Below are 27,235 nucleotides of genomic sequence, written 5' to 3'. Positions count from 1 at the left end.
GATGCTTTTCAGCTACTTAAAATTGTAAAAACAGTCTTAGCTTATGACAGATGCAGGCTGTGGGCCAGATTCTGCTTGTGGGCCATGCTTTGCCGAGCCCTGGTGTACGCGGCCCTGTTTCTGGGTCTGCTCTGCTCTCCAGCCTCATTTCTGCCCACTTCCTGCCATGCTTCTGAAGGTACTTCATGTTCACCACCTGCTAGGAAGGTCGCATTCAGTCAGTGTTGTAGAATGAAGGATAAGTTCACTACCTCAGGATCTTACTGCCTTAATGTTTCTTTTCATTTTTGCACTACTCTTTTTAAAAATACTATTTTACATATATTCCCCATCCCGATACCCCCTCCCACCTCCCTCTCCACCCCATCCCTCTGGGTCTTCCCAGTGCACCAGCCCCGAGCACTTGTCTCATGCATCCAACCTGGGCTGGTGATCTGTTTCACCCTTGATAACATACATGTTTTGATGCTGTTCTCTCTAAACATCCCACCCTCGCCTTCTCCCACAGAGCCCCAAAGTCTGTTCGGTACATCTGTGTCTCTTTTTCTGTTTTGCATGTAGGGTTATCGTTACCATCTTTCTAAATTCCATATATATGCATTAGTATACTGGCTGATTCATGTCAATGTATGGCAAAAACCACTACAATATTGTAAAGTAATTAGCCTCCAACTAATAAAAATAAATGGAAAAAAACAAAAAAAGTACTATTTTATATTGGAGTAAAGCTGATTAAGTGTTGTGATAGTTTCACGTGAGCAGTGAAGGGACTCAGCCATAAGTATACTTGTATCGATTCTCCCCCAAACTCCCCTCCCATCCAGGCTGCCACATAACATTGAGCAGAGTTCCCTGTACTAGACAGTAGTTCCTTGTTGGTTATCCATTTTAAATAGTGTGTACATGTCCATCCCAAATTCCCTATCTCTTCCCCCATCCTTCCCCCAGCAAGCATAAGTTTATTCTGTAAGTCTGTGAGTCTCTTTCTGTTTTGTATATAAGTTCATTTTTATAATTTCTTTTAGATTCTGCATGTAACAGATGCCACACAATATTCTTCTCTGACATACTTCATTCAGTATGACAATCTCCAGGTCCATCAGTATCTTAATTTTTCTCATACAAGTTAATTATACCCGATCTCACTTACCTTGTAAAATCGTTTTGCGGATCAAATGAGAATATGCTTTTAAAACCACAAACGGTTATACAAATAGAAATCATTAGGGCAGCCTCTTGGACAAATCACAGAGTTCAAGCAGCACACCCACTTTTTACTCTTCTTACTACAGGAGCTAAACTATGGGGCAAATAGGAAAGTGACATCAGTATGAATGAGGCCATTTTTATTCGTGTCCCTCATATTCCCCATAGACAAGAGGAACGGCTAGATCTGTGATTTTACCTTGGCCTTAGCAGAAGTGATTTCATTAATTAGCATGTAGTATTACATATTTTATATTATCCCATTTGACACTCAGGTGGCACTACTAACCTGCCTGCCAATGCAGGAGACTTAAAAGACAGGGGTTCAGTCCCTGAGTCAGAAAGATCCCCTGGAGGAAATGGCAATCCACTCCAGTATTCTTGCCAGGAGAATTCCATGGACAGAGGAACCTGGCAGGCTAGTCCATGGGGTTGCAAAGAGTTGATCATGACTTAAGTGATTTAGCACACACGCGTAGTAAAGTGAAAGTGAAAGTTGCTCAGTCGTGTCCGACTCTGTGCGACCCCATAGACGGCAGCCCACCAGGCTCCCCCGTCCCTGGGATTCTCTAGGCAAGAACACTGGAGTGGGTTGCCATTTCCTTCTCCAGGGGATCTTCCCACCCCAGGGATCAAACCCAGGCAGGTCTTTCGCATTGCAAGCAGATTCTTCACCAGCTGAGCCACAAGGGAAAGCCCAAGAATACTGGAGTTAGTAGCCCATGCACGTGTAAGTCGGAGAAGGCAATGGCAACTCACCCCAGTACTCTTGCCTGGAAAATCCCATGGACATAGGAGCCTGGTAGGCTGCCGTCTGTGCGGTTGCAGAGTTGGACATGACTGAAGCGACTTAGCAGCAGCAGCAGCACACATAAGTATGCTATATGCTTATATGCTATAAAAAATTATTATATGCCCACTTTTACAGGTGAAATAATTTTAAGGGACCTAAAAAGCAGCTGAGGCAGGATCAGAACCCGGCTCTATCTGACTCTGGAATTTGGGCTTCTTCTGTGGTACAATATCAAGTTCCTCTCCACTGATACAGACTTTCCAGATTGTCCCATCAATACAATGACAACCAGCAGGCTACATAAAATCTTGGCATCCTTTTGTGGCCAGGAGCAAGCCATCTGGGTTTTACATGTTTATTTCGGCAAAATGACATATTCTGTTTCTTCCTAAGGAAGATGGCTTTTTGGTCCTCAAACAACTTAAAAAAAAAAAAAGGGCTTTTTGCTGATTTCAGTTTAAATCCAAAGCACCATGATTTTCTGTGGATGTACAGGAAGCTTTTACACTTATCACAAAAGGGCAAAGTGAGCTTGGGTATCTCTGAGAAAGAGAACAGCCAAGAACCAGGTACAGGTGAACCGTCACTTGGTCTTCTGTCAGATATGAACACTGGCTGTTAAGTCCCCTACCCTGCCAGGGTAGTCCTGGTGGTGCCAGTGAAACCTGTGTTCCTGTTCTGGGTATGAGTTTGCATATATGGCTTATTTTAAAACCTATTAGCTCAACATATCATCGCTTTCCAGGTGGCACTAATGATAAAAGAATCCCCTTGCCAATACAGGAGATGTTAAGAGATGTGGGTTCATTCCATCTCGGGGTTGGGAAGATCCCCTGGAGGAGGAAATGGCAACCCACTCAAGCATTCTTGCCTGGTAAATCCCATGGACAGAGGAATCTGGTGGGCTACAGTCCATGGGGTCGCAAAGAGTTGGACACGACTGAGCGTTTGCACAGAGAAACTCAATTATGATTGATATGATGATCATGACTTCAGAAATGGGGTCTGTGGCTTTTAGTAGTGTGGAACCCAGTTTGAACTGGAATTGCCCTCTCTCTTACCCAAATTCTTTCTCTTTGCATTGTTCCTGGTACCCCTCCTCCAGATGGGTAGTGGTGAGGGATGAAGTCTTGCATGTGGGGCAGAGGAAGCATTTTAGAGCTCACTCTTTTACTACTGGGTGGTATTTCACCTCTTCAGCCAGGATGTCTCAGAGAGATGCCCAACCAGAAGGGACCGGATGCTGTTGGAGCAGCCTCTTCATTTCCATCACCAGCAAGTGCCCCTCTGGTCCTCTGAGGGAGGGGTCTCACTCTTAAGACACTATTGACCAGGGGGGATTTTTGCAGAAACTAACGCCTGTGGTCGGCGATTTGTTACCTAAGTGAATACTGAAATGTCTCTGGTCATCAACATCTGGGCAACGAGACATATTATTAATAAAACGTCTTTGGTCAATAAGTTGTTAATAGACACTGACAAAATAATAATGACCATTGTAACATCTGAAGACATGGCGGGAGTAGAGACCACTCAGTGTAATATAAGACTGCTCCAGATCGACTGAGGACACAGTTTCTCTTTATTAAATCATCTGGGAACCACTTAAATGGAGATGCTAATGGAATGGATGAACTAATTACAATGATGCCAGAGCTGTGTGGAGGAGAGGAGAGCACGCGACCAGGAAGCGAGACGCCACAGGTGGTTTACAAGGGAGCTGGCCTTACAGTCAGGCGTGGGTTCCCTTTTTTATAATTACAAAGCCTTGTCACAAATAAATACACCTGAATCACACAGAAAATTAATGATACCATAGCCTTATAAAAGAGAAAGAAACCAACACACCTCCCCTAACAGCAGGTTTAGAATAGGTCTGTGCGTAACCAAAATGCTTCAGGGTGCTGTTCCCGTCTTGGGTGGTAAGCAAAGGAAGCACCAGCACCTTTCCCATTATACATACATACATATATGCATATGTATATATACGTATCCTGTACAGAGTCCAAGAATAGTTGAGCAATTGTAAAATTCAAATTTCTGTGTGAGTAATGGCAGCTAAATGGTTCAGTATAAAACCATTCTAAGAACTGATTATATATTAAGTTTGACTATCCATCATAATTTTAAGCCTACATACACTGAACAAAATATTATATGTATTTAAAAACCGAGTTATTTCCTCTGCACAGAGGCAGTTTTTCCTCCCTTCCCTTAAAGTTTTGTTATAGCCAGTCACTTCCCTAGGAAAATTCAATATGTTGAAGTGTTAAAGAAGCAGATCCAATTTTAATCCCAAGTTTAAACATGAAAAGCATCTGCCATCACTAACAAAATACCCCACATCACCTTTGTAAAGTGAACATTAAGCTAAATCGTACGGACATTAAATGGCTCTTTCCCCACCCTCCTCTGCAGCTCACATCCCTCCTGGGGAGGCAGCCCCACCGCATCTCCGAGCACTCACACGTATGCAGGACTACAATTTAAATGCAAATAACCCTGAGCCGCATTATCTGTGGAGTCGGTGCAGACACAGCGCGGCTGTGACTGTGCCTACGAAAATTAAAGGGGTTCATCTGTATTCTGACACACGCGTGACTTAGGAGTACATTCAAAAGAGCAATTCATCACTGCTTTCAAATTAAACACTGGAGTTGCCGAGTGCCTAGGTTACGTGGAATGCCTCCCCGTTGATCACATAGGGCCGCCTTTCTACAAAGGCAACGAGATAGGAACTTCTCTGACTGTGGTTTTTCAATTAGTCCCGATGACAGAAGGTGACTGAAATAAGAGACTTGGTTTAATATGAACACAGCTAGTTGAGTGGAAAAGATACATTTACGATAATATTAAGCACAACTGGATGACAATCTATATGCATTTCAGATTACTGACTGACAGGAAAACGACCACATCAGCCTAAAATGCAAGAAAATTACCAACAGTGATTTACCAAACTGACATCACTCCAGAAGATATTTTTTATTTTTATTTTATTTTTTGCAAAATCATCTTTCAAATATAAGGTTACTTTAAAATAATTCTTTGGTTAAAGTATAATGAAAATAAAAACTAGAAACTCCTCCAAGCCTTTCAATACAGGGTGAAAAATACCCCCCCTTTCAGCCATCAGATGGCCATTTAATCAGCCATTCAGATTCTAGGAATCTAAATGTAATGGAAAACACTGGATTCTGAACTCCTTGCTGGGGTGAAGGAATGCGCTCCTAGCTACCGTGGCAGGGAGAGAGAAGGAGTCTGGGAAAATGAAACCCCAGCTTGTGCATTAAAATGTGCCAATTATTCTAGTCCACAGAGGAATTGACTGGCATTTTAGAATCACTGAAACCAAAGTCTGTCTGTGAATAACACTGGGTCGTCAGCAGGATGATGTGGCACACGTGTGAGAGCGGCCGACTGTGTCAGACTTTCAAGCCCAGATTAAATCCTTTAATTTCATCTATTTCAGATAGCTTTCTACATTAAGAAAAAAGAATTCCTCTTACAGCAACCATTTGCTGCTTCTGTCTGGCATTTTCTTCCATTCCCCCTTCCTCCTTTCTCCTAACCCCCCAAAATATTTGTTAATAAGCATCAGCCTCAGATCAAAAAGAACCAGCCTGAACTTTGAGTTGTGATAGACAGCAACTGAGAATTTTAAATGGATATGAAATCATGTAATACAGTTGTCTTTTCTCTTTCGTATATACATAGATGCAATGTAATTTCCAAAGAATTTCTCAAATGGGGTCGTCTGAGTTTAGTTTTTCAAGTAGGTAAATGTGGAAAAGGAGAATTTCATGCGAATTGAGATCATTCAGGCCATTCTGATCAACAATCTGGGTAATCAGAGGAATTAACTCTTTTACTCAAGGGTTTCCACCTAAAATTATTCAGAAAATTATTTCAGATCTCTGCTTGCCTTTGCTCACACATAGGACTGCAGCCCACCTAAACCAACCTATGGGTCATCAAAGGCCTAAGTCCACAGAGAGGGAGAGAGAGGGTAAGTTCTGAACTTTCTTCTCTACAAGTACAGACCCTGCCCAGCACACACTGCTACACTTTTCAAGGAAATCGGATATGAGATGTTCAAGCTTTATTCTGAGCACTGAAAGTCCATGAAAATTTGTGGAGAATCTAATAAACATTATAGATCTGGTGATGGTGGATTCACCTCATTACAAATAAAAGAATGACTGGCAGTGGCATTACACTGGCCATAATGTGACTTTTCTCTAAACACCTTTAATGTACTTCCCCCATTTTGAGCTGAAAACTTTTAATCAATCATGTCAGCAGAGTTACTTCTAGATCCAGAAGATGGATCAGTGTACAGTGATGGAAGAAATCAAGATTTGTTTCTTAAAATATAAAATTCGTGACATCTTTCTCTAAGTGACTTAAACCCAACAGTGATCCTCTTGCTGATTAATATATGTAGCCAGCATCCTTTCACTTCCTCCTATTTTCAAGGATCATCAAATTCTGGTTTCAAATAGGAGCACAGATCTGTTTTTATATACCATGTGTTTTCTGCATTTGGGTTTTGAAGCTTATTTAATGCTACGGTATACATTGATCCTGTTTTACATGAATGTTCTCATCAAATGGCTGGGATTTCATTTTGCAGGTATATCCTAGCATGAACTACACTGTCCCAGAACTACTGTCTGCTACCATCAACAGTCAGCTAGTCACACAATTAACTAGACATCAATAACTGATGTTTTGGTTTGATTGTCATTTATTTTTCTTTTAAATAAACTCCCTCTAAATTCAGGAAGCAGGTGTGACGAGCTACCACAGGATGTGGCTCTCCCAACCTTCCTCAAGTAGCCCTGCCTACCTATTTTAAATTATCACAGCAAAACAAACAAACCACCACGACAGCACAGTCAACAGTGCGGTCGTGACTGTCATCACTTAAGTTCGTTCCCTGACTTCGCAGCACATCCCTGGCTGTGATGGATGCGTTTGTGGATGTTCTGTTCTGGTTGACATGTACTGCAACTGTGTGATGAACTGACCCTTGGTATGGTTTGGAAAGATGTCCATATTGCACAAGAATGAGCTTCTTGCTGACTCAGAGGATGTATCTGACATACATCTTTTGAAAATGTCAACATCCTTAACTGGTTAACATGGTCTAGACTCTTGGGGCAAAGGCGAGCAAATCGCAAATGATTCAGAAGTGCTGTGGCCCGTTAGGCTACAACATGAGTCACTCCAGGTCACTTGCTGTTTTGCAAGTTTGTTGTGCCTACAATTGAATGCTTCACACGTGCATCTTCTCTTCCTCCTGAGTATCCAAAAGTGCTCTGGAGAGCAAAAATGCTTTATCTCTCCATTTCACAGATAGAAGCAAGAGGGTAGGACCGTAGCAAGAAGCTGCAGTCAGCTGTAGAGAAAATGTGATGGGGTGGTGCCAGCGTAAAGGTTAGGGTCCCCGAGCAGATGTCTTGAGTCAGCAGCACTAGTGTGTGGGTCGCACTGAGCATTGAAATTGATGGTAAGCCACATGTTTTCTAGTAACCTTAAAGGAATCCTGCAGCTTGGCTTTCACTGGAGCACGGAGTCTAGAAGAAAATCCCATCCCCAGCCTGGCAGCTTGGAGTCCCTCCAGCTGGACCTTCCTGCATCCTTCCTCACGGTGGGCTGGCGGCTCCCTCTGGGAGGACCCAGGCTCCTTAGCCAGCACATACAGAAGCGAGAAAATACCCTCCGTGGTAGCAGGTGCCCTGATGTAGGAAGACAATTCTCAAAAGGGTCCAGAGAGAATGAATTTTATCCCTGAATCAAGTCTTTCTCTTCTTGACACAGTCTCACCCTAAGAACTTTAAAGCCTGAAAGATGCTAAACTATTCTTTGTCCACTTAGGATGTGGTGCAGGCTTCCCCACTGGTACTAAACACAGAGACACTTCTCCCCACGCCTTCCTCAAGCCTTTTCTTCTCATTTGCTCGCCCGGTTACTCTTGTAGCAGGGTCTCTCTCCAGTTGAAGCCCCCGGTTGGTCCATGGGTCAGAGGGAGGATTGGTGGGTCTGTCAGCTGCCAGATTCCAGTTTCTCCTAATTCTTCACAGGAACAAAATCCCAAGTAGGGGATCTGAAGGAAGATAGAAAAGAAAAGGGAAAATAGAAAACAGAGGTTGAGTGCTTTACTTTTTATCTGGATGAAGGAAAATTCAAAGGGATGAATAGGGGCTTTGCAGGCAAGCATCCCCTCCAAAATATCACTAAAGAAAATGAAATGGATAAAACTGATCAGTTAGAAGGAAGAGTATTTACAGTGCAAGAGGAGTCTTTGGAAGGGATTCATTAAACGGTGGGCTCTCCTAGTATAGATAAGTAACTGTTTATAGATGCTTTCTTAATAGCATGGGAGATAAAAGCAATCATGCATAAAGCTAAGGTGCTAAGAGTTCATTCCCAACTGCAAGTCAGGCTGAAAATGCAGCTCAAAAGTTTCTGAAATTATACTCGGACAATGGGAAAGATTATTCGAGTTTTAAAAATGTTTCATCCTGCTTTATGTCTTATTATCATTATTTTTTGGCATGTGTATCTAACGTTCAAAACTGAAGCTCTGCCCTTCCTACCTTCAGTGGGCATGGCATTTCAAAACTTATTTGTGTGTGTGTGTGTCTGTCCAGAGCTGCGTTTATGAATAAGACAAAAGTCTCTACCCTCAAGCAGCTTACAGACTAACAGGAAGGAAAGACATATGAACAAGCTTTTTAAAAATGAGAAAAGAATTGCAATCAAGTTTTAACTGGTTTCTCTGGGGACAGATACAGGAAGCGTGTAACTCAGGCTGGAGGGAAGTGTGCGTGGGAGGACGGCTGATGGAAAACCTCCACAGGCAGGAGGAGGAGGAATCCAGATGTGCTAGTCAGCCTGGTGGGTTTTCTGTCTCGCTGCCTTATTCCCAGGTTTGCCTTTCGGCCTCCTCATTTTGACTCACTGCTTCCTTTGGCCTACCCGCCAGGACCTCCCTTCCAGCTGAGCTGTCTAATTTGGCCCACAAACCTCTTCTTTGTCCAATCCAGTGTCCCACAGGGAAATCCAGACAATTTGCTTATAATTCTTAGCTCCTTCCTAAATTTTAGCTCTTAGAAGCTAGATCTAACTCAAACACATCTTTTTCTCTTACCCAAGGCCTGATAAAGTGCCTAAAACAGAGCCCCACTCAATACCTCTCGGTTGAGTGAACCAATAAATGTATCATCTTCCCAGCTCCAAAGAACTTTGCTATCAGTCAGCACTGAACCATTCTGAAACTGCAAGGCACCACAGGCCCCTGAAACGCAAATGGGGATTACCTTTCGGACCATCTGTACGAAGTCCTTGGAGTTCTGAGGTGACAGGCCTTGTAGTTGGCAGGTACATGCTTCCAGAGAAGATGCGTGAGCCACAATCAGGATGTTATTTCCTGGGGGCAAAAAAACAAGGACTGGAAAATCTGTTTCTATAAAGATACATGTAAACCTTGTAAGTACTAAAGTCAAGTTTTCCAGGGAGGGGCAAACATTCTCAAGAAATAAGACAGTTTGGCCAAACAATATTTTGAAAATGCTTTGTATTGTTAAGGCAGGCTGATGTCAGTGAAAAAAAAAAAAAAAAAAACACTTTTAATCTTAAAGTAACTTCACAGGTTACAAATATATATTTTACATATTATATATGTATATTTTATATACACTGTGTATACATATTATGCACTATGTATATATATACACATGTACACCCCAGGGAGGTCCCAAGTATTCTTCACCCCTCTTCTTCCCGTAGCAACATCTTGCCTAACTAGAGTATACTGTCAAGACTAGGAAATGAACGCTGGTACAGTCCACATAGCTTTATTCAGATTTTACCAGGCTACCTAAGTCTATCACACGTGCAGCTTTCTGTAACCACCACCTCAATCAAGATACAGTACTGTTCTAAGTCTACAGGGCTCTCTGCTGTTACCTCTAATGCAATTTTCAATGCTGCCACTTGTAGAACTGTGAGCACATGAGACTTTCTGGTTGACAGAACATGCTGGGTTTCTTTACAGGGGTATGGGTGGTCCTACAGGGGTGGTAATGAAGTGAGTGGCTTATAAGTGGTAACTGAAATGTGGGGACCATCTACTGTTAACCAGGGCTCCCCACCGTTAATGTTCTGGTATATGTAAATCCAGCCTTTGCTCTACGAAGATGAATATTTTTAACTTTTTTTCGGGGGGAGGGGGGCTGGAAATGGGCAGACTCTTTTGTAACCTGTCCTCTTTACTAAAAATACTATAGTCTTACATATCATTAAATACTGAGTTCAAGGACTATAAAATTCAGTGGCAGACTTGAGTTGTATAGAGCCCTGCTCTCGGTGGCAGCAATGATGGTAGGTGTGTTTGTGTAGGTGTGTTCATGCTCCTGGATCAAATTACAGGCAAAACTGTGTTACGCTAAAGAATTTATGGAAATTATAATAGGGAACCTCCTTCTGAGAGTGCAAGATATATAGCTGAGATACAAAATTCTGTTATTTCAAATAGCAACTAAGTCTGATGTATTTCTATGGAATATCTAGCATTTGAAGTACTCAGAATATGACAAATTTTACATGAAAGTATCTACAAGAGGGTCTAGACCTATTTTTCTTTCCTATTAAATGAGTTTGACAAAGCATGCTGAGCCGTCCTGAATAGCTGACTAACCATAATGGAGAAATGATCACAGATTTAAGTATGGAGTCCAAGGTAACACCTACCTTTACTTTTACATTCACTTATGATTTCCTTTGTTACTTGGAAACTTCTACTGATATAGGTGTCATAGGATTCTGAAACCACTAATTTGCTGACTGGAATGTGAGGTCTGCAATAGAAAAATGAACCAAGGCATTGAAAACATTTTGATCTCAAGACAAAGCAACTGATATTACTCTCAGCTTTATTTCAAGACCTTTCGAAAGTTCCCATGTTTCTGTTTATCCATTTCCCTAGAAAGGATGGAGGCACAGGAAAGAGTGTTTCTACTCTGCAGAAGTGGGGTTCAAATGTGCAGAATGTACAGAAATGAATGCCGTGTGTGCATGCTGTCAAAGCGACCAGCTGAAAAATGAAACATTCAGTGTGGGTTTCCCTTGCAGAATGACCCAGAGCTGCTGAGCTAACTTTACTGACAATCTGTCCTAGGTCACCCATGTACGAGGAAGCAAAGCAGAGGTTAGATCTCTTTATCTATTTAAGTAATCAGAGATTTCCCAAGCCTCTGTAAGCTTACACATGATATATAAGCAGTAACATGGTCTAAGTTTAAGGTGTACAAAGTACAAATTTGATACATTTTTACATTCAAAATAAAGAGGCACAAACTTAGTTATAAGATGAATACATTCTGGGGAAATCATGTCTGAGCTGACACCTCCATCATGTCACATAATTACCATTTTCTTTATTATGGTGAGAACAATGACTCTCCTAGCAACTTTCAAGTATATAGTACAATATTGCTAACCACAGTCACAGTGCTGTACATTAGATCCCCACAACTATTCATCTGGTGACTCTAGGTCTGTACCCCTTTGACCAACCTCCCCCCACGGTCACGTGGTATGTCTGTGGGTGTCCACGCTACTCTACTGTTTCTCTGAGTCTGGCTCTTTCAGGTTTCACACATGTGATATGTCAAACTCTTTCTGGGAGATCTTGTTTTCAGTTCCTTTGGATATGTCCCAGAAGTGAGATTGCTGGGTCATATGGTAGTTCTATTTTTAACTTTTTGTGGACCCTCCATAGTGTTTTCCACAGTGGCTGTCCTAGCTGACATTGCCACCAACAGTGCGCATGAGGACACTTGTTCTCCATCTCCTCGCCACCACTTACCATCTTATCTTTTTCTTGGATGATAGCTGTTCTAACAGGTGTGAGCGAGACCTCTCTGTGGTTTTGATTTGCATTTTCCCGATGATTAGTGATGATGAAATGTCTTTTCTTGGTCATTTGTATGTCTTCTCTGGGAAAAAATATCTATTCAGTTCCTCTACCCACTTTTTAATCAGATTGTGTTTTAGCTACTGAGTTGCATCAGTTGTTCACATGTTTTGGATGTTAAGTGTATGACGATATCAGGTATATGATCTGCAAGTATCTTCTCCTATTCTGTATCTTATCAGGTATATATTTTACAGATATCGTCTCCTATCCTGTAGGTTGCCTTTTCATATTGTTTCTTCTGCTTCATAGAAGGTTTTTAGTTTGACGTAGTCTTGTTTTTTATTATTTATGCTTTTGGTGTCATATCTAAAAAAATCATTGTCAAAGAGCTTTTCCCATGTTTTCTTCAGGTGTTTTGTGGTTTCAGTTCTTTAAATTTCTAATCCATTTTGAGTTAATTTTTGAGAGTGGTGTAAGACAGGAGTCCAATCTCATTCTTCTGTATGTGGTTATCCAGTTTTCCCAACGTCATTTTAAAAAGATTTATTTATTTTGGGCAGCACTGGGTCTCTGTTGCTGTGTGCAGGCTTTTCCCTCGTTGCGGTGCGTGGGCTTCTCATTGCTGTGGCTTCTCGTTTCAGAGCACGGGCTGTAGGTGCAGGGGCTTCAGCAGTTGTGACACGTGAGCCCAGCAGTAAGGGCGCACAGGCTTAGGTGCTCCACGGCATGTGGGATGTTCCGGAGCAGGGATCAAAACCAACCTTTCCTGTGTTGGTGAATTTTTAAACACTGGGCCACCAGGGAAACCCCCAACATCACTTATTGAAGTCTACTCTCTCTCCATTGAGTATTCTTGGCTTTCCTATCAAATACTTGAGGGTTATTTCTGGGCTCTCAATTCTGTTCCATGGTCAGTGTGTCTATTTTTATGCCAGTTACTATCGCTTTGTAGTATAACTTGAAATCATGAAGTGTGATGTCAGGTTTATTTGGCTATTAACATCTATTGTGGTTCCATACAAATATTAGGATTGTTTCTTCTATTTCTGTGAAAAATACCATTAGAATTTTGATAGGAATTATGTTTGATCTATAGATGGCTTTGGGGAGTATGGACATTTTAACAATATTATTTTTTCTGATCTAAGAGTGTAGGACACACCTTTGTATCTTCAATTTTTACCAAAGTTTCATAGTTTTGAGAGTACAGATCTTTTCACCTCCTTGGTTAAATTTATTCCTAAGTATTTTACTGCTTTTGGTGCTATTGTGAATGGGTTTGTTTTATTTCTATTTCATATCATCGAGGTTAGTATATAAAAATACAGCTGACTTCTTTTGTTGTTGTTGAAATTGTTAGTTGACTTTTAAAAATGTATTGTTTTAAAAATTTTATTGGCATATAGTTGATTTACAGTGTTAGTTGAAGGTGTACAGTGATTTAGATATATATTCATTCTTTTTCAGATTCTTTCTTATGTATTATTACATAGTATTGAGTTCCCTGTGCTATACAGTAGGTCCTTGCTGGTTATCTATTTTATATATGGTAGTGTATACGTTGATCCCAAGCTCCTGATTTACCCCTCCCTGCCCCTCCCCCCACACCCTGCTTTTCATTTGGTGACCATGTTTGTTTTAAAAGTCTATTTCTGTTTTGTAAATAAGTTCATTTATACCATTAAAAAAATCAGATTCCACATATGAATGATATCATATGATATCTTTCTTTGACTTACTTTGGGGGCTTCTATGGTGGCTCAGATGGTCAAGAATCCACCTGCAATGTTGGGGCACAGGTTTGATCCCTGGGTTGGGAAGATCCCCTGGAGAAGGGCCCGGCAACCCACTCCAGTGTTCTTGCCTGGGAAACCCACAGACAGAGGAGTTTCACTTAGTATGATAATCTCTAGGTCCATCCATGTTGCTGCAAATGGCATCATTTTCTTTTTATGGTCGAGTAATATTCCATTGTATATATGTATCACATCTTATTCTGTTTTTATTTTCATTATTCCAGGAGGTGGATTAAAAAAGATATTGCTGAGATTTGTGTCAAAGAATGTCTGCCTGTGTTTTCCTCTAAGAGTGTTATAGTGTCTGGCTTTACATTTAGGTCTTTGATACATTCTGAATTTCCTTTTGTGCATCACTGACTTCTGTATGTTGATTTTGTATCCTGCAACTTCACTGAATTTGTTGATTAGTTCTGACAGTTCTAGGATTTTGTATATATAACATCACATCATCTGCAAATAGAGTTTTGTTTCTTTCCAACTTGCATGTCTTTTATTTATCTTGCCTAACTGCTCTGGCTAGAACTTCCAGAACTATGTTAAATAGCAGTGGTGAGAGTGGCCATCCTTGTCTTGTTCCTGATCTTAAGGGAAAGCTTTCAATCTTTCACTGTTGAGTGTGTTAGCTGTAGGCTTGCCATATATGGTTTTTATTATGTTTACATATGTTCCTTCTGTACACAATCTGTTGAACATTTTTATCATGAAAAGATGATATATTTTGTCAAATGCCTTTTCTCTACTGAGATGATCATATAATTTTTATTCTACTCAATGTGGTATATATCTTATTTATTAATTTTTACATATTGAACCATCTTTGCACCCCAGGGATAAACCCCACTTAATCATGGTATGTGATCTTTCTGATGTGCTGTTGAATTTGGTTTGCTACTGTTTTGTTGAGAGTATTGATCTGTAGTACTTTTTTCTTACAGTATTCTTATCCGCTATCAGGGTAATGCTAGTCTCATAAAATGAGTTGGGAAGTTGTTAAGGATAGGTTTTAAAAACAGATGTTGGGTTCATTGGGTTTGTGAGCTAATAACCCTTCACCAATCTTTCCTTTTCTTTCTTAGTTTTAACAGAGACCACATACCTGGTCCTAGGAGAAGCCCAGAGAACATAAAGATGAGGAGAACCCAGTTTGTGTGTTTGGGGTGAGTAGGCTATTGACGTAAATGATAGTTATGACACAATGCACATAGCATACAAAAGGGTGTTCCAAGTAGGGCCCTCTGATCCTGGCGACCCTGAATGTCTTAAATCCCAGTCACTTGTGTCTGCTTCCACCTTTCTTTACTGTTTAGTTTTCTGGGCTATGAGATGTTTATCTTGTTTTTGTAAAGTACAACTATACGACATTTTCTGCTTCCTTGTCTTTGGTGCACGGAGGAGCTAGTGTGTTCTTGAAGCGAGTGCTCATGGCATCTTCATCAGCAGGCACTGCTGCTGCTAAGACTTACTGAGAGGTTCCCACGTGTCAGGCTGTGCGGAGCACCTGTGTTCTTTGAACATATCCCACCTAGCAACACTTCTGCAAATTCTGAGTTTGTGGATGACAAAAAGAAGGTTTGGAGAGGCTACAGATGACTTGTTTACATCATTAGAACTCTTAAGAGCAGGGACTTGAACCTGAGACTGAACTTGATAAAGTTATTCGCTACCCTGGATGGCTTCTGACAGTGTCCTCCTCAAAACTACCCTTCTGTGAACTTGGGTTTACTGTCTGGAGAGGAAGGATGCTGTTCCATTTGAAGGAAACCTGCTCTCAGTTAAATAACATTCTCATAGCAAGCATCTCTCTCCTAGGAAACAACCTTCTGAATCTCATGACACCCTGGGGAATAGGGAGAAACATGATGCTCACTAGGGATATGCCTTGCTGTTCAGAGGCAGTCTTTCTTCTCCTCCTTCCTTCTCATCCAGTTCCATTACCATTTACATCACCTGGTCTCCCAGGAATGCCCCCAGCACTCTTGACAAAAGGCCTCTTTGTATGGCCCAGGAGTCACTGCAGGGGAAACCACATGGTAATGTTCACGACTTGTGTAAGTGGAGAGCTGGGAGCTGCTGGGATCCAGTTCCTGGTGGTCAGTTCTTGCCTTGAAGTTGCACCTGTGAGTGGCTTCCATGTTTGAATGGGCCCTGATGAAGATGGAACCGTCACAGCTTTCTCACCCCCCTCAGCCGCATCTGCAGGACCCACGTGCTGTTCTCAGAGTCAGGCGGGTCTCCAACCACGACCTAGACTGGAGCCCAGACCTCTGGGTACTCGGGTAGTATCCTTCCTGGCACACTCTCTACTCCCCAGCCTAGAAGAGCAGGCTTCTGCCCTGAGTCCCACACCAACATCTGACTGGTTCCTCTAATACTCCAGATCTAAATACTCCACACCACCTTTCTGTTGCCTCCCCCAGTCATCAGGGTCCTGTTCTAAAGCCCCATCCAACTGGCGTGTATTTCGTTTTTTCTGTCTTGGTGCTTCCCACCCAGCTCCACTGGGGCAGCTTTCTACACTCAGACGGGTCTTGTTACCCATGGACGAGGCTTGTATATTAGTTACCAGCCTGAATCCACCTTTTAGCATCTCCTCCCTCCTGTTCAAAGTGATATGGATCTATAAGCCGTGCCTGCTTGACTTACAATACTCTGGCTATTGGTCCTTGCCTCTCTGCCCATCACCGTGCTTGTTCAATCATCTGGGTACCACTACTTGCTTTAAAAGAACTGCTCACTTGACATAATTACTTTCAGAGGGAAATCGACTCTAGGGAAGGTGCCTCTCACGTGCTTGATGGGTGAATTTCACAACTAATTTTTAGAATTAGATGCTTAGCCTCACTCCCCTCTCCCAAACACAAAATAGTTACATTTCGATTTTCTGTAGAGGAAAAAAAAACCTGGAATGTGAACCATGTCCTGACCCCAAGGTTGGCATTCATCCTTCTGTTCATATTACTGATGGGGTATGTGTGAGTAAGCTTGGAAGAACTGTAGGATGCACTTAAGGGGGGGATGGACTGAAGACACAGCTGGCCTGGGAAAGGCTGGGTGGTGCCTGAGCAAAGTCACTTCACCCTTGTTGGCAGTAACCTGCTCTTTCCAGGGCATAGGGATGATGGCTGTTGGCATGGGGGTAGTAATTTACTGCTGTTTCCCCAAGGAACAGGAAGATAGTGGCCATAGTGTAGACAGGACAAAATGTGAATTATTTCAGTAGGGGATCTGATTGATTGATTTAATCCTATTTCTGAGGAATGCTCATTCCTCATATTTATCAATGAAGGGGGTTACCTGAGGTCTTTGCAGAGCCAAAAATGAGGATGGAAGAAAAGATAACCCTCTCAGACCTTAGCCAGAAAGTCACATTGCTTTGAGGTTTGGGTAAGTATTTGAAGTGAAAGGTCATGGGATGTCACAAGGAAGAAAGCTCTACTTGGATTAGTCAAGAATTGTTCCAAATTCTGTCTTAAGAACTATGAACTTAATTCCCCACGGTTGGCCACCTGATGCAAAGAGCTGACTCATTTGAAAAGACTTTGATGCTGGGAAAGATTGAGGGTAGGAGGAGAAGGAGACGACAGAGGATGAGATGGTTGGATGGCATCACCGACTCGATGGACATGGGTTTGGGTGAACTCTGGGAGTTGGTGATGGACAGGGAAGCCTGACTTGCTGCGGTTCATGGGGTCACAGAGAGTCGAACACAACTGAACTGAATGGTGGTAAGTATCTATCCTTCCTCAAGACATTTTACAAAGGCTTGAGCGGATTTCTTTTTTTCTTACACTCAGCCTGAAACTTTCCTTCAGACCAACAAGGTAATGATAACAACTAACAAAAATATTTAAACCAAATACAGGGGTGAAGAAAATCTCATTGCTTATTAAAAATAGTTAAAATATGGCTTGTTGTAATTGTTTAGTCACTAAGTCATGTAATAACACAAAAAGCCTTTTCTATCGCGTCACTAAGAAGCACTGAGTGGATTTCTGATGGTTAATATAATTATGTTACAACCTACAAATATTTCTTTTCAATAACAGTCTAATGGAAAAAACAAAGGACTACTATAAAGCTGATTACACAGTGCTTGAAATGAAGAAAATGATCAATAAATGTAAGTTATTATTGTCAGATGTGTCCACTACATGGGTAGCTTTCAGAGGTCACTGAGCTCTCTCATATATGAGAGTGGCTTGCTGCCATCCTGGGATTATGGCGGTAACAAATAAAGATAATTAAAAGTACTTTGAAAAATCAAAAGTGACAATCCAAGTCAAGGCACCGCAGTTTCGCTTATTCCCCAACAAGCTTCTGAACTGCTTGATCATTAGCTGGTGTGTGCTTCTGGCACTGCAGGTGGTTTTATTAGCCATTGAAATAGATGCAGTAAAATCAGAAAACCCTAGTGAATGTGTGCTGGAGGAAGAGATACTCCATAATAATGCCAAATACAAGGGAATGTTGACTTTCTCCAATTTTTTGTTTTTTTTTTAAACTGTAGCTTGACCTCCACCAATATGGACAACTGTCTATGGGCTACATCCGGTCCTTCATGTCCTTACTCAGCCTGACCTGGTGAAGAGTACTTCCACACTGACCTCAGGGAAAGAGCGGTTTTAGTTACCTGTAGGTTGTATCAACACTCAGGTTGGCTGCGGCTAGCTCTGATGGAGGTATCCACGCAGGTAAGGTGTTCCCAGCAACCCATTTTGTCCACTCAAATAAGCCAGGCTCCACTCGGATCTTCAAGTGATTTTCCTGTTGTAAACCTTAGAGATAAAATGAAGAAGAACAAAGTACAACTATGTTCTCATTGGAAAAGTGAATTAGAGACCAACTTGTTATAAAAATTCTGATAAATCTTCTCTTTCCTGTTGGATGCTATATATAGCTTAAAGATGCGTAGAAGCATGCAGGTTCAGACAAGGGTTTTTCATGGCTGTGTATCATAAACACATGAGTATAATATTCTGGTGACACCATGAGGATGTATGCGCACTCTGAATGGTTTCTGATTTTTAAAAAAATCATTATTTGTAAAGTTTGTACAGCTCTGTGACTATAATTCTTTCTAAAGTTCCAAGATGTTATCAAGAAACTTCAGAAATTCTTAGCATTCATTATAATAGCTTACATTATATTTGCATATCATATATTAATTTTCTTTACTAGAAAATCGAGTGGTGAATATTTGCCAAGGCCAGTGCACAACTCCTGTCTTTTATGATAGTGTGATTGTTCTTAGAGTAGAAACTGGCTCTATTTAACTCTTTGTATTGCATTTAGTCCAGTTTTTCTGTGCAAATGTAATAGATAACGCATTTGAATACATAGTGGCATTCTGGCTTACTTAAGGTAAACGAATAGACATCTCAAATATAGTGTAATTTCCTTGTTGCCTCAGCTATTTGTGGCTTATTTGTTGTTTGGTACAAGTAAACAGTCAAGCCTGTTTCTTCTAGTTTTTCTTTTCAGTGAGATGAGAATGGAGATTCCTGTACCACAGGCTTCTGTGGATTTTAGGGCAAAAGCTGGTTATCTTTATGTAACAATGGTGCTTTTTGAAGTTACTCCAATCAACTAAAACAAGGATGATTCGTGTTTCCAGACACCTAGGAGAACTACTGCTGCTAAGGAGAAGCAGACAGAGCAGAGTGGGAGGAGACAATTTGTTTTAGTGTCAAAAAAAAAAAATCACGCTCTGCAGGCTCTAAATCATTGCCAGACAGCAACATTTTACAAGCCTGCAATTCACTGAAGAGGGCTTTAGATTTTCAAGAAAAACATTATCTGTATATTCTCTTCATCTTGCTTCTGCTGCCAGAGTATGATTTTGGGACTTCTGCAAAGTAATCTTCTGAAAGTATCATCGCTAAACATCTCAAATTCAAAACTTTCAATTGGCTGATGTTCCCCTGAGTCTAGGGTAATTTATTAGCAAGTGTTGGGTTGCCTGGAGACGGAGGGGTGGACTAGCTGACCTTCATCAAATCTCACCTTTCAAGATGTTGTATGCAGTCTGGACGCAGCGCAGAGATGGGGAGCAATAGACGTGGTCGATGATGGTGTTACTCTCCAGTAAGGCTTCCCCTGCAAAGGAAACCAGAGAAGAATCAATCTGATAATTTACACAGCTTCAGCATGACTCTCAGTGTGGAAGAGAGGGTGCCAGGGAGACCCTGCAAACCTCTCTTCTCAGGTGGGGGCTCACGTGGGGCCAGCAGTTTCAGTCTCATTTTCTGTTTAACTTATTGATTGATTTTTGGCTGTGCTGGGTCTTCGTTGCTGCTCGGGCTTTTCTCTAGTTGCACTGGTCAGGCTTCTAGCTGCAGTGGCTTCTCTTGTGGAGCACGGGCTCTAGAGCACAAGCTCAATAGCTGCGGCGCATGGGCGTAATTGCTCCGCAGCCTGTGGGATCTTCCTGGATCAGGGTTGAACCTGTATCTCCTGCACTGGCAAGTGGAATCTTAAACAATCTTAATCAGGGAAGTCCCAGTCTCATTTTCAAAAATTCTCCTGCCCAGTTATTTCTATGGAAGACCAAGGGACACACCCCTTCTTGTCTTTCGCTTTCTGTCTCTCTGGTCCTGACAAGCAGTGAAATGCCCATCTTTCTCTCCTGGATGAAGTCCAAACACCTTTCCATGGTGGTCAAAGTCTTCCACAAACTTTTGTGTCTCCAGCCCACCAGTCTCTGCTCACAATCGATGCTCTAGAAACAAGACGGCTTATTTCCTCCGTACTCTAGATGCTGCTTCTCACGTCTAAGACTTGATGCTGATCCTCCCACTGAGATGCCTTCCCGCCCTCCTGCTAACTTATACTCTCTTCTGGGCTTATGTCTTCTTTTGTGCTCCCGTAACATTTTGTTCATAGTTGCATTCTTGAGTAAAGCACTCTCTCTGATATTCATCCACTTACAAGCTTGCCTGAGGGTAGGGACTCATGCTTAGATCCCTAATACCTAGTATAGTGCCTTGCACAAGGTAAGTGATCAATCCTTGTGTGTTAAATGACTGAATGGGACAAGGCTGCTGGCTCTGTGTGGCGGGTAAGGACCAGACCTGCAGAGAGCTGAGCATCCTGGAGACTGATTGGCTTCTATACTATCAGCCACCCCTGAGTGCCTCCTTTTCACCCGCACGCAAGAAGCTGACCTACCTGCCACGCTGAGCCTGACCTTGCCCCATCACTAGGCCACACACCCCTCCGTAGGGATCATACCTTGTTCACTTTGGTAAACCAACCCAGTGCCCTGAACCTAATGGTTACTTAATAAATCTCTCTTGAATTGAGGAAATGCAGTAATTGTAGGAGAGCCATAGGCAGTGTCCTTGGCATATCCACCGGAGCCAGTCTTTGGAAGAAGTAGCCAGGAAAGGCTGTGTGGTCACTCCAGGACACTTACCCACGAGTCTGGCTTGCATACATCCAAACACTGTGATTGGAGCGTCTTTCTCGTAATCCCGGAAACCGCCGCTCCGCTGAGGTAAGCTGTGAGGCATGTTCAGGTTGGTGCGTATGTAGCGGCCTGGAAAGAAATGTCAGACCAAGGCGACGTGAGTTTCTCGTTTCCTTCGGAGTTCTAATGCTGATCCTGCTGGCCCCTCCACTTCCATTCCCTTTCGGCCAAAGAGACTGAACTGAGCTCTCTAGAAAATACTGATACTCTTTCTTTGGCAGAGTGTCTTCAAATCCATGCTTCCGTTCTGCTGACAAAAGTGACAAGAGGTAAGCCTTTTTTTTCTTAAATAACTAGTATTCTTTTTTCTTTTTAAAGTCTTTACTGAATTTGTTACAGTATTGCTTCTGTTTTACATTTTGTGGGGTTTTTTTTGGCCACAGGCATCTGGGATCTCAGTTCGTGGACCATGGACCCAACTTCCAGCTCCTGCATTTGGCAGGCACAGTCTTCACCACTGGACCAGCAGGGAAGGTCCCAAGAGATGGTTTTTAAGTGAAAGTAACAACCAGACACTCCAAAGCAGGTCAGATTCTCTGAGATGCAAGCCTATCTTAGACAAATGAAAATGGAACCAAATGAGCCAGGGTAACTTACTAGAGGGAGTTCTGGACATGGAATCAGGACACCTGCATCTGCCTCTGTCCTATGGCTGTGGGCAAGACATCTGCCTTTTTTGGTCCATGGTGTCCCAGTTGATAGGTGAGAGAGAGGTGTCCTCACCTCCAGTCTAACACTCCAGACTATCAGGAAGGACTCACAGTGTAACAGGTGAGAGGCATTTTCTACAACACAATGACTCCATCTAGATAAATGTAGCTTGACTCTGCCCCCTAGAGGCCATGAGAGGTATGCCAGTGCTAAGCAGACCAACCAACCACTCACCTTTGGCATCGAAGCACTGGGACAGCCAGTACTTCCCAAACACGACATCCATCCTCTCACCATGCCGACACACGAAGAGGCATCTCTTCTGAGGGCCAGGCTGGCTGCTGATCCTCAGAGGCTGTGGACAAACAAAGGCTGTAGGTGAGGGTGGGGGCATACAAGGAAGTAGACATGTCTCAGGGCTGGGTGCTGGGTGAGCTGGACTCTAGAATAAGTCTCACTAACGTTTGATTGGAATAAGCCCCTTAAGTACCCTGGATTTAAGCTGGCCTGTCTATAAGATGGGGGCAGTAAGCCTCATCTACTGACCTCGAGAGCTATTCTGAGGCTTAAATGAGATGAACTGCAGAAGGGTTATGAAAGTGGTTGTACCGTCACGGTTGCTGTTCATAGGCGTGACACCTGGCTCCTGCTGAACAGAAGACAACCTGAGTTACAGCTCAGAGGCACAACTGGCCGGTATGGAGAGACGCCATCTAGAGGACAGCTTCTTCCCCTACGGAGATGCTTCATCAGGCTCTTCAGGAGGCGAGAACTTTCGTTACCACGGATACCCCTGCCTCATCTCCACCACATGGTGGTAAGGCCACGTGGTCCATAGTCTCCTCCAGCCAGAAGGTCCTGCTTTGCCAGTTCTAATCACAGGTTAGGCTCTGTTGTCTGGCTGCCTGCATGATGGTGTTCCTGGAAATGGCTCGGGGAGGACAGCAGCTACCTCTGGGTGATGAAATCGGCAAGTCCAGTCAAAGGCTTGTCTGAATGACCCTGGTTTCCATCACTGCTGGATGGATCCTTACGGATGTTTCTGGATTTCTTCTTTCTGATGGAGGCAGCTCTTGCCAGTTTCCTCAGGGGCTGCCAACTCCTGTGGACTTGGCATTGGCCAGTACAGTACACACACTTTACACGTGCTTCCTGTTGCCCTGGCAAGGTTGGTTTGTGGGATGGTGGTGTGGTCTTTCCCACTGCCTCTCCTACTGCTTCCTAACTCAAGTTCCGGACTCCAGCCAATGTCAGCCAGTCTCTTGTTCCCTAACACACTTGAACTTTCAACTGGCTTTGTATTAATCTCTACTGTTCAAAACCACCCTGCCCCTGGAATGGATAAAGATATGGTACACATACACAATAGAAAGTTACTCGTCCATTAAAAAAAATGAAATAATGTCATTTGCCACAACATGGATGGACCCAGAGAGATTGTCATACTAACTGGTCAGTCAGACAGAGAAGGAGAAATATGGTATGACATCCCTTATATGTGGAATCTGAAAAGAAATGATACAAGTGAACTTATTTACAAAAGAAAACAGATGAAAGAGAAAACAGACACACAGACTTAAGAGAACAAACTTATGGTTGCCAGGAGGAACAATGTAGGGAGGGGATAGTTAGGGAGTTCGGGATGGATGTGTGCGTGTGGGCTCTAAGTCACTTAAGTCGTGTCCGACTGTGTGTGACCCCATGGACTGAAGCCCGCCAGGCTCCTCTGTCCATGGGATTCTCCAGGCAAGAACACTGGAGTGGGTTGCCATTTCCTCCTCCCGGGGCTCTTCCCGACCCAGGGACAGAACCCACATCTCTCACATCTCCTGCATTGGCAGGCAGGTCCTCTACTACCAGCACCACCCGGGAAGCCCTTGGGATGGATGTGAACACTCTGCTGTATTTAAACTGGGTAACCAACAAGGACCTACTGTATTAGCACAGGGAACGCTGCTCAATGTCATGTGGCAGCCTGGATGGGAGGGGGATTTGGAGGAGAATGGATACATGTATTTGGATAGCTGAGTCCCTTTGCTGTCCACCTGAAACTATCACATTGTTAACTGGCTCTACTCAAAAATAAAAAGTTCTTTTAAAACCCAAAACCCCCTCCCCCCACTCCCCCATTATGCAAACTTTTTGGCAAATATCAGACATACACGGAACATTCACTATGTGCCAAATACTGTACTAAGAACCGTATTCTTATTTCCTTTAATCTTCACAATACCCTGTGAGATAGATATTTCAGGTGACCCTTGAACAACTTGGGTTTGAACTGCATGGGGTCCAACTAATACACAGCTTTTTTTTTTTTTCCAAAGTAAATACTACAGTACTCTAGGATCCACAGAGTGTTGAATCTGAGGTTGCAGAATGGTGGATATGAGGGTACCAAACTGGGTAGATGGAGGGCCAGCTCTGGTTACAGTTAGATTTTCTACCGCTTGGAGGTTTGGCACTCCTAACGCCTGGGTTGTTCAAGGGTCCACTGTGTTACTTCTTTATAGATAACACGTCCCTTGCTCTGCGGAGCAGTCTTCCTTAGTAGTCTAGACCCAGAAGCTGGTCATCATTGTCAGCACCACCCATCTGACTCTTCTTATTCTTAAATTTTTGTCTATCTTTTAGGATCGTGTGTCCTGAGAGATTGGTAACCCTTTCAGGACAGAGAAGTCAGTGCCTCATCCTTTGTTAAAAAAAAAAAAACGGTGCTCAGTGACTCCTGAGCAGAGTTGAGGACGTGGCCCTGGTGGTCAGCCCTACCTGGGTGGGCTGGCAGATGATGGTGAGGGGCGTCGAGTCCCCCAGGCCCTGGTCCTCATACTGCCGCCTCTCCAGGATGCCGTCCCCAAACGAGAGCGCGTTGGAAGAGGATGTGTTTAAGATGGAGTAAGAGCTGCGGAGGGAGACAAGGAAGATGTTAACTGAGGAGGAACATCTTTTTGAAATTTTCTCATTGAAGTATAATTGACAATATTATATGAGTTTCGAGTACACAACACAGTGATTGGATATTTTTATGAGGAACGCCCTGTTTCATACTGAAGTCTTACGGTTAATAAATCAGGGGTGGATGGATTTCCGTGCTTGGAACAGACGTGTCCATCCCTCTGGGCAGGGCCGGGGCCTCCGATGCTGTGCTTATTCGGGGGCCACGGGCCTGGCTGGCACCAGAGGCGTGCTGCAGAATAATGAGGTATCAATTCTGTACCATTGTTTCCAGCTTTTTCTGGCTCTAAAGAAATAAACAATTCCTGCTGCCTTTAATCTTTTCCACGGTGATTTACATCTGAACTGACAAAGGAGAGGGAAGGTTCTGACCCTCCCCACCACTTTGCCTGTGGCTCCGAGTGAAGCCACAGAAGTCCCTGGCCATCACCCCCTATGCCACCACCTTTCATCTCCAAACCCCTCTCCGTCTCAATCACACCTCCAATAGGAGGACTAAATACAGCATTTTTCCAGAGGACACCGTTCTCACCAGCTGTGTGGAGCTATGAGCCAAGAGTTCTTATTTCTGGATGTAACACTGACTACAGAAGCCCCCCAAAGAGGTCTTGCTGAAAGACAGGCAGCAGATCATGCCATGTTTAAATTATTCTGATTAGCAAAGCTCCCAAAAAGCTTTATCTAATAAAACACTGCAATTCAAATATGGTTGTCAGGCAAATGCGACGGACAGTTCCTCCTGCATCACTGGGTGGCGTCAAGGGAGAACATTTTAATTTTAGATTTCTTGCTGCTTTATAATCAGCGTAAAGTTCCATATGTACAGAACAGCTCTAAGTCTAACACAGCCGTTAGCTTTCCGGTTATTCTTTTTGTTGTTGTTATTTCAAAGGAAATATTGTGCCACTCAGTCTCAGACTGGCTGCTTTCATTTTAAACTGAGACCCTCCTAAACATCAGAGAGTTAAAGAAAATTCAGTTTTACTGTCTGATTCATCAAAGCTCCAGGGCCTGAAACGTCTGGATCTGTGGAATCATCCTGACATCGTGCCTGTACATGTTTCCTGATTTCTGCTCTGTATTACAGCTGTGAAGACACTGACAGGATCCCTTCTCCTTCAGCTCAGTTGGCAAGGAGACTGCCGGCCTCCTCCTCTTCTCAGGCGTCACTGGGATCAGAGGCCCCAACTCCCTGAGACAGCGTGAGGCTAACAGTTCCAGTCAGACCACAGTCCGATGAGGTGCAGAGTAGAGAGGACGATGTACCTGACACCCGTAATTACCATGGAAACACCTCCCAAGGACACATCAGACCTGGGGGTCAGCCGAGGAGGAGGACTGGTTAGCCCACTCCAACGCAGAGGCTTCCGCCAACTGACTGACATGTGTCTGGAGATGCTCAGAGCCAGGCGAGGTGCTCTCACAAAGGTGGTAGGAAAGTATTTCCTTAGGAGGGACTCAGAACACTTGAGAAGGACAGAGGAAGAAGAGTCGTGAAGGGTCGCTGACCCCTCAAGTCCCTACCTGATGCTGGAATCCCCCCCTGCAACTTCTCAGCAAGTCAGCAGGTCCTACTTGAGGAGCCCTGTGACTCTCCCTCCCCCAGGCTACCTGGGATTAGGGCTGAAACAAGACTGATAGCCTCTCTGAATCATTTCCACTTCTGGGGTAAACAGGAAAGCACTGCTCTTCTATAGGATCACTGCAGTGGAAGGGACATCTGATTTGGTGAGCATGTAAGAGAGGACCAGGAAAGACAAGTTAGAGGAAAAGAATAACCATAAAGCTAATGGATGTTTTAGACCCAGTGCTGTTTTATACATGGCACTGATCCCTAAGAAGCAGTGTTCACAGATACCTATGAGGGAAATGCAATTGTTATCTTCATTTCATAGATTAGCAAACTGAGGCTCAGAGAGGTCATGCAACTTGGCCAAGGTCACACAGCTGGTGCGTGGGAGAATCAGGATTTGAATCCGAGACTACTGGAATAAAAACTCAAATTCTTAATTATGGCACCCTAACACCTAATACATTAGTATTTCCCCACTCTCAGCTGGGTTGGCTGTGGAAGCTGATAGTGAAATTGCAGACATAGTTCCCAAAATAAAGGGAGGTGATACACTGGCCTCCCTGGGATCCATGGACTGAGGTCACCGAGGCTGCCCCCTGCTTCAGCTGAGCTCTAACTCTGGCAAGAGCGGTCTGCATGCAGAGACCTGAACTGGGTCAGCAAAAATTCCTCTACATGCTATCCTTCCACAGTGAGCCCTACTGGTAAGAATGATCTGGGAGCTGGATATCATCAAATCATCTTTTGATTATGTTTCTTCATGAATATTGTGCTTCACTTATTTTTTTATAGGGACAAAATGGTTACTTTGGGCACTCCCCTGGCGGCCCAGGGGTTAAGACTTTGAGCTTCCAAGGCAGCG

The 27,235-nt window shown here is 43.2% G+C and overlaps 1 protein-coding gene across 1 annotated transcript in view; it reads right to left on the bottom strand.

The window, feature by feature from the left end:
* Nucleotides 1–3,563: 3,563 nt before the first annotated feature.
* Nucleotides 3,564–27,235, bottom strand: part of UBASH3B (ubiquitin associated and SH3 domain containing B) — a 151,183-nt gene continuing 127,511 nt past the window's right edge. The window contains exons 7-14 of the mRNA XM_061146237.1: nucleotides 24,615–24,747; nucleotides 22,080–22,200; nucleotides 21,141–21,263; nucleotides 19,730–19,822; nucleotides 18,357–18,501; nucleotides 10,760–10,866; nucleotides 9,328–9,437; nucleotides 3,564–8,111 (exon numbers count right to left, since the gene is read on the bottom strand). Coding sequence (XP_061002220.1) covers nucleotides 7,974–8,111; nucleotides 9,328–9,437; nucleotides 10,760–10,866; nucleotides 18,357–18,501; nucleotides 19,730–19,822; nucleotides 21,141–21,263; nucleotides 22,080–22,200; nucleotides 24,615–24,747 — 970 coding nt within the window. The 3' untranslated portion in view covers nucleotides 3,564–7,973. The remainder of the gene's footprint in view (nucleotides 8,112–9,327; nucleotides 9,438–10,759; nucleotides 10,867–18,356; nucleotides 18,502–19,729; nucleotides 19,823–21,140; nucleotides 21,264–22,079; nucleotides 22,201–24,614; nucleotides 24,748–27,235) is intronic.

Source organism: Dama dama, chromosome 1 (assembly GCF_033118175.1).
Source record: "Dama dama isolate Ldn47 chromosome 1, ASM3311817v1, whole genome shotgun sequence".
NCBI classification, from domain to species: Eukaryota; Metazoa; Chordata; class Mammalia; order Artiodactyla; family Cervidae; genus Dama; species Dama dama.
Note: the sequence above shows the minus strand (reverse complement) of the source record. Positions and strands in the feature narration are given on the sequence as shown.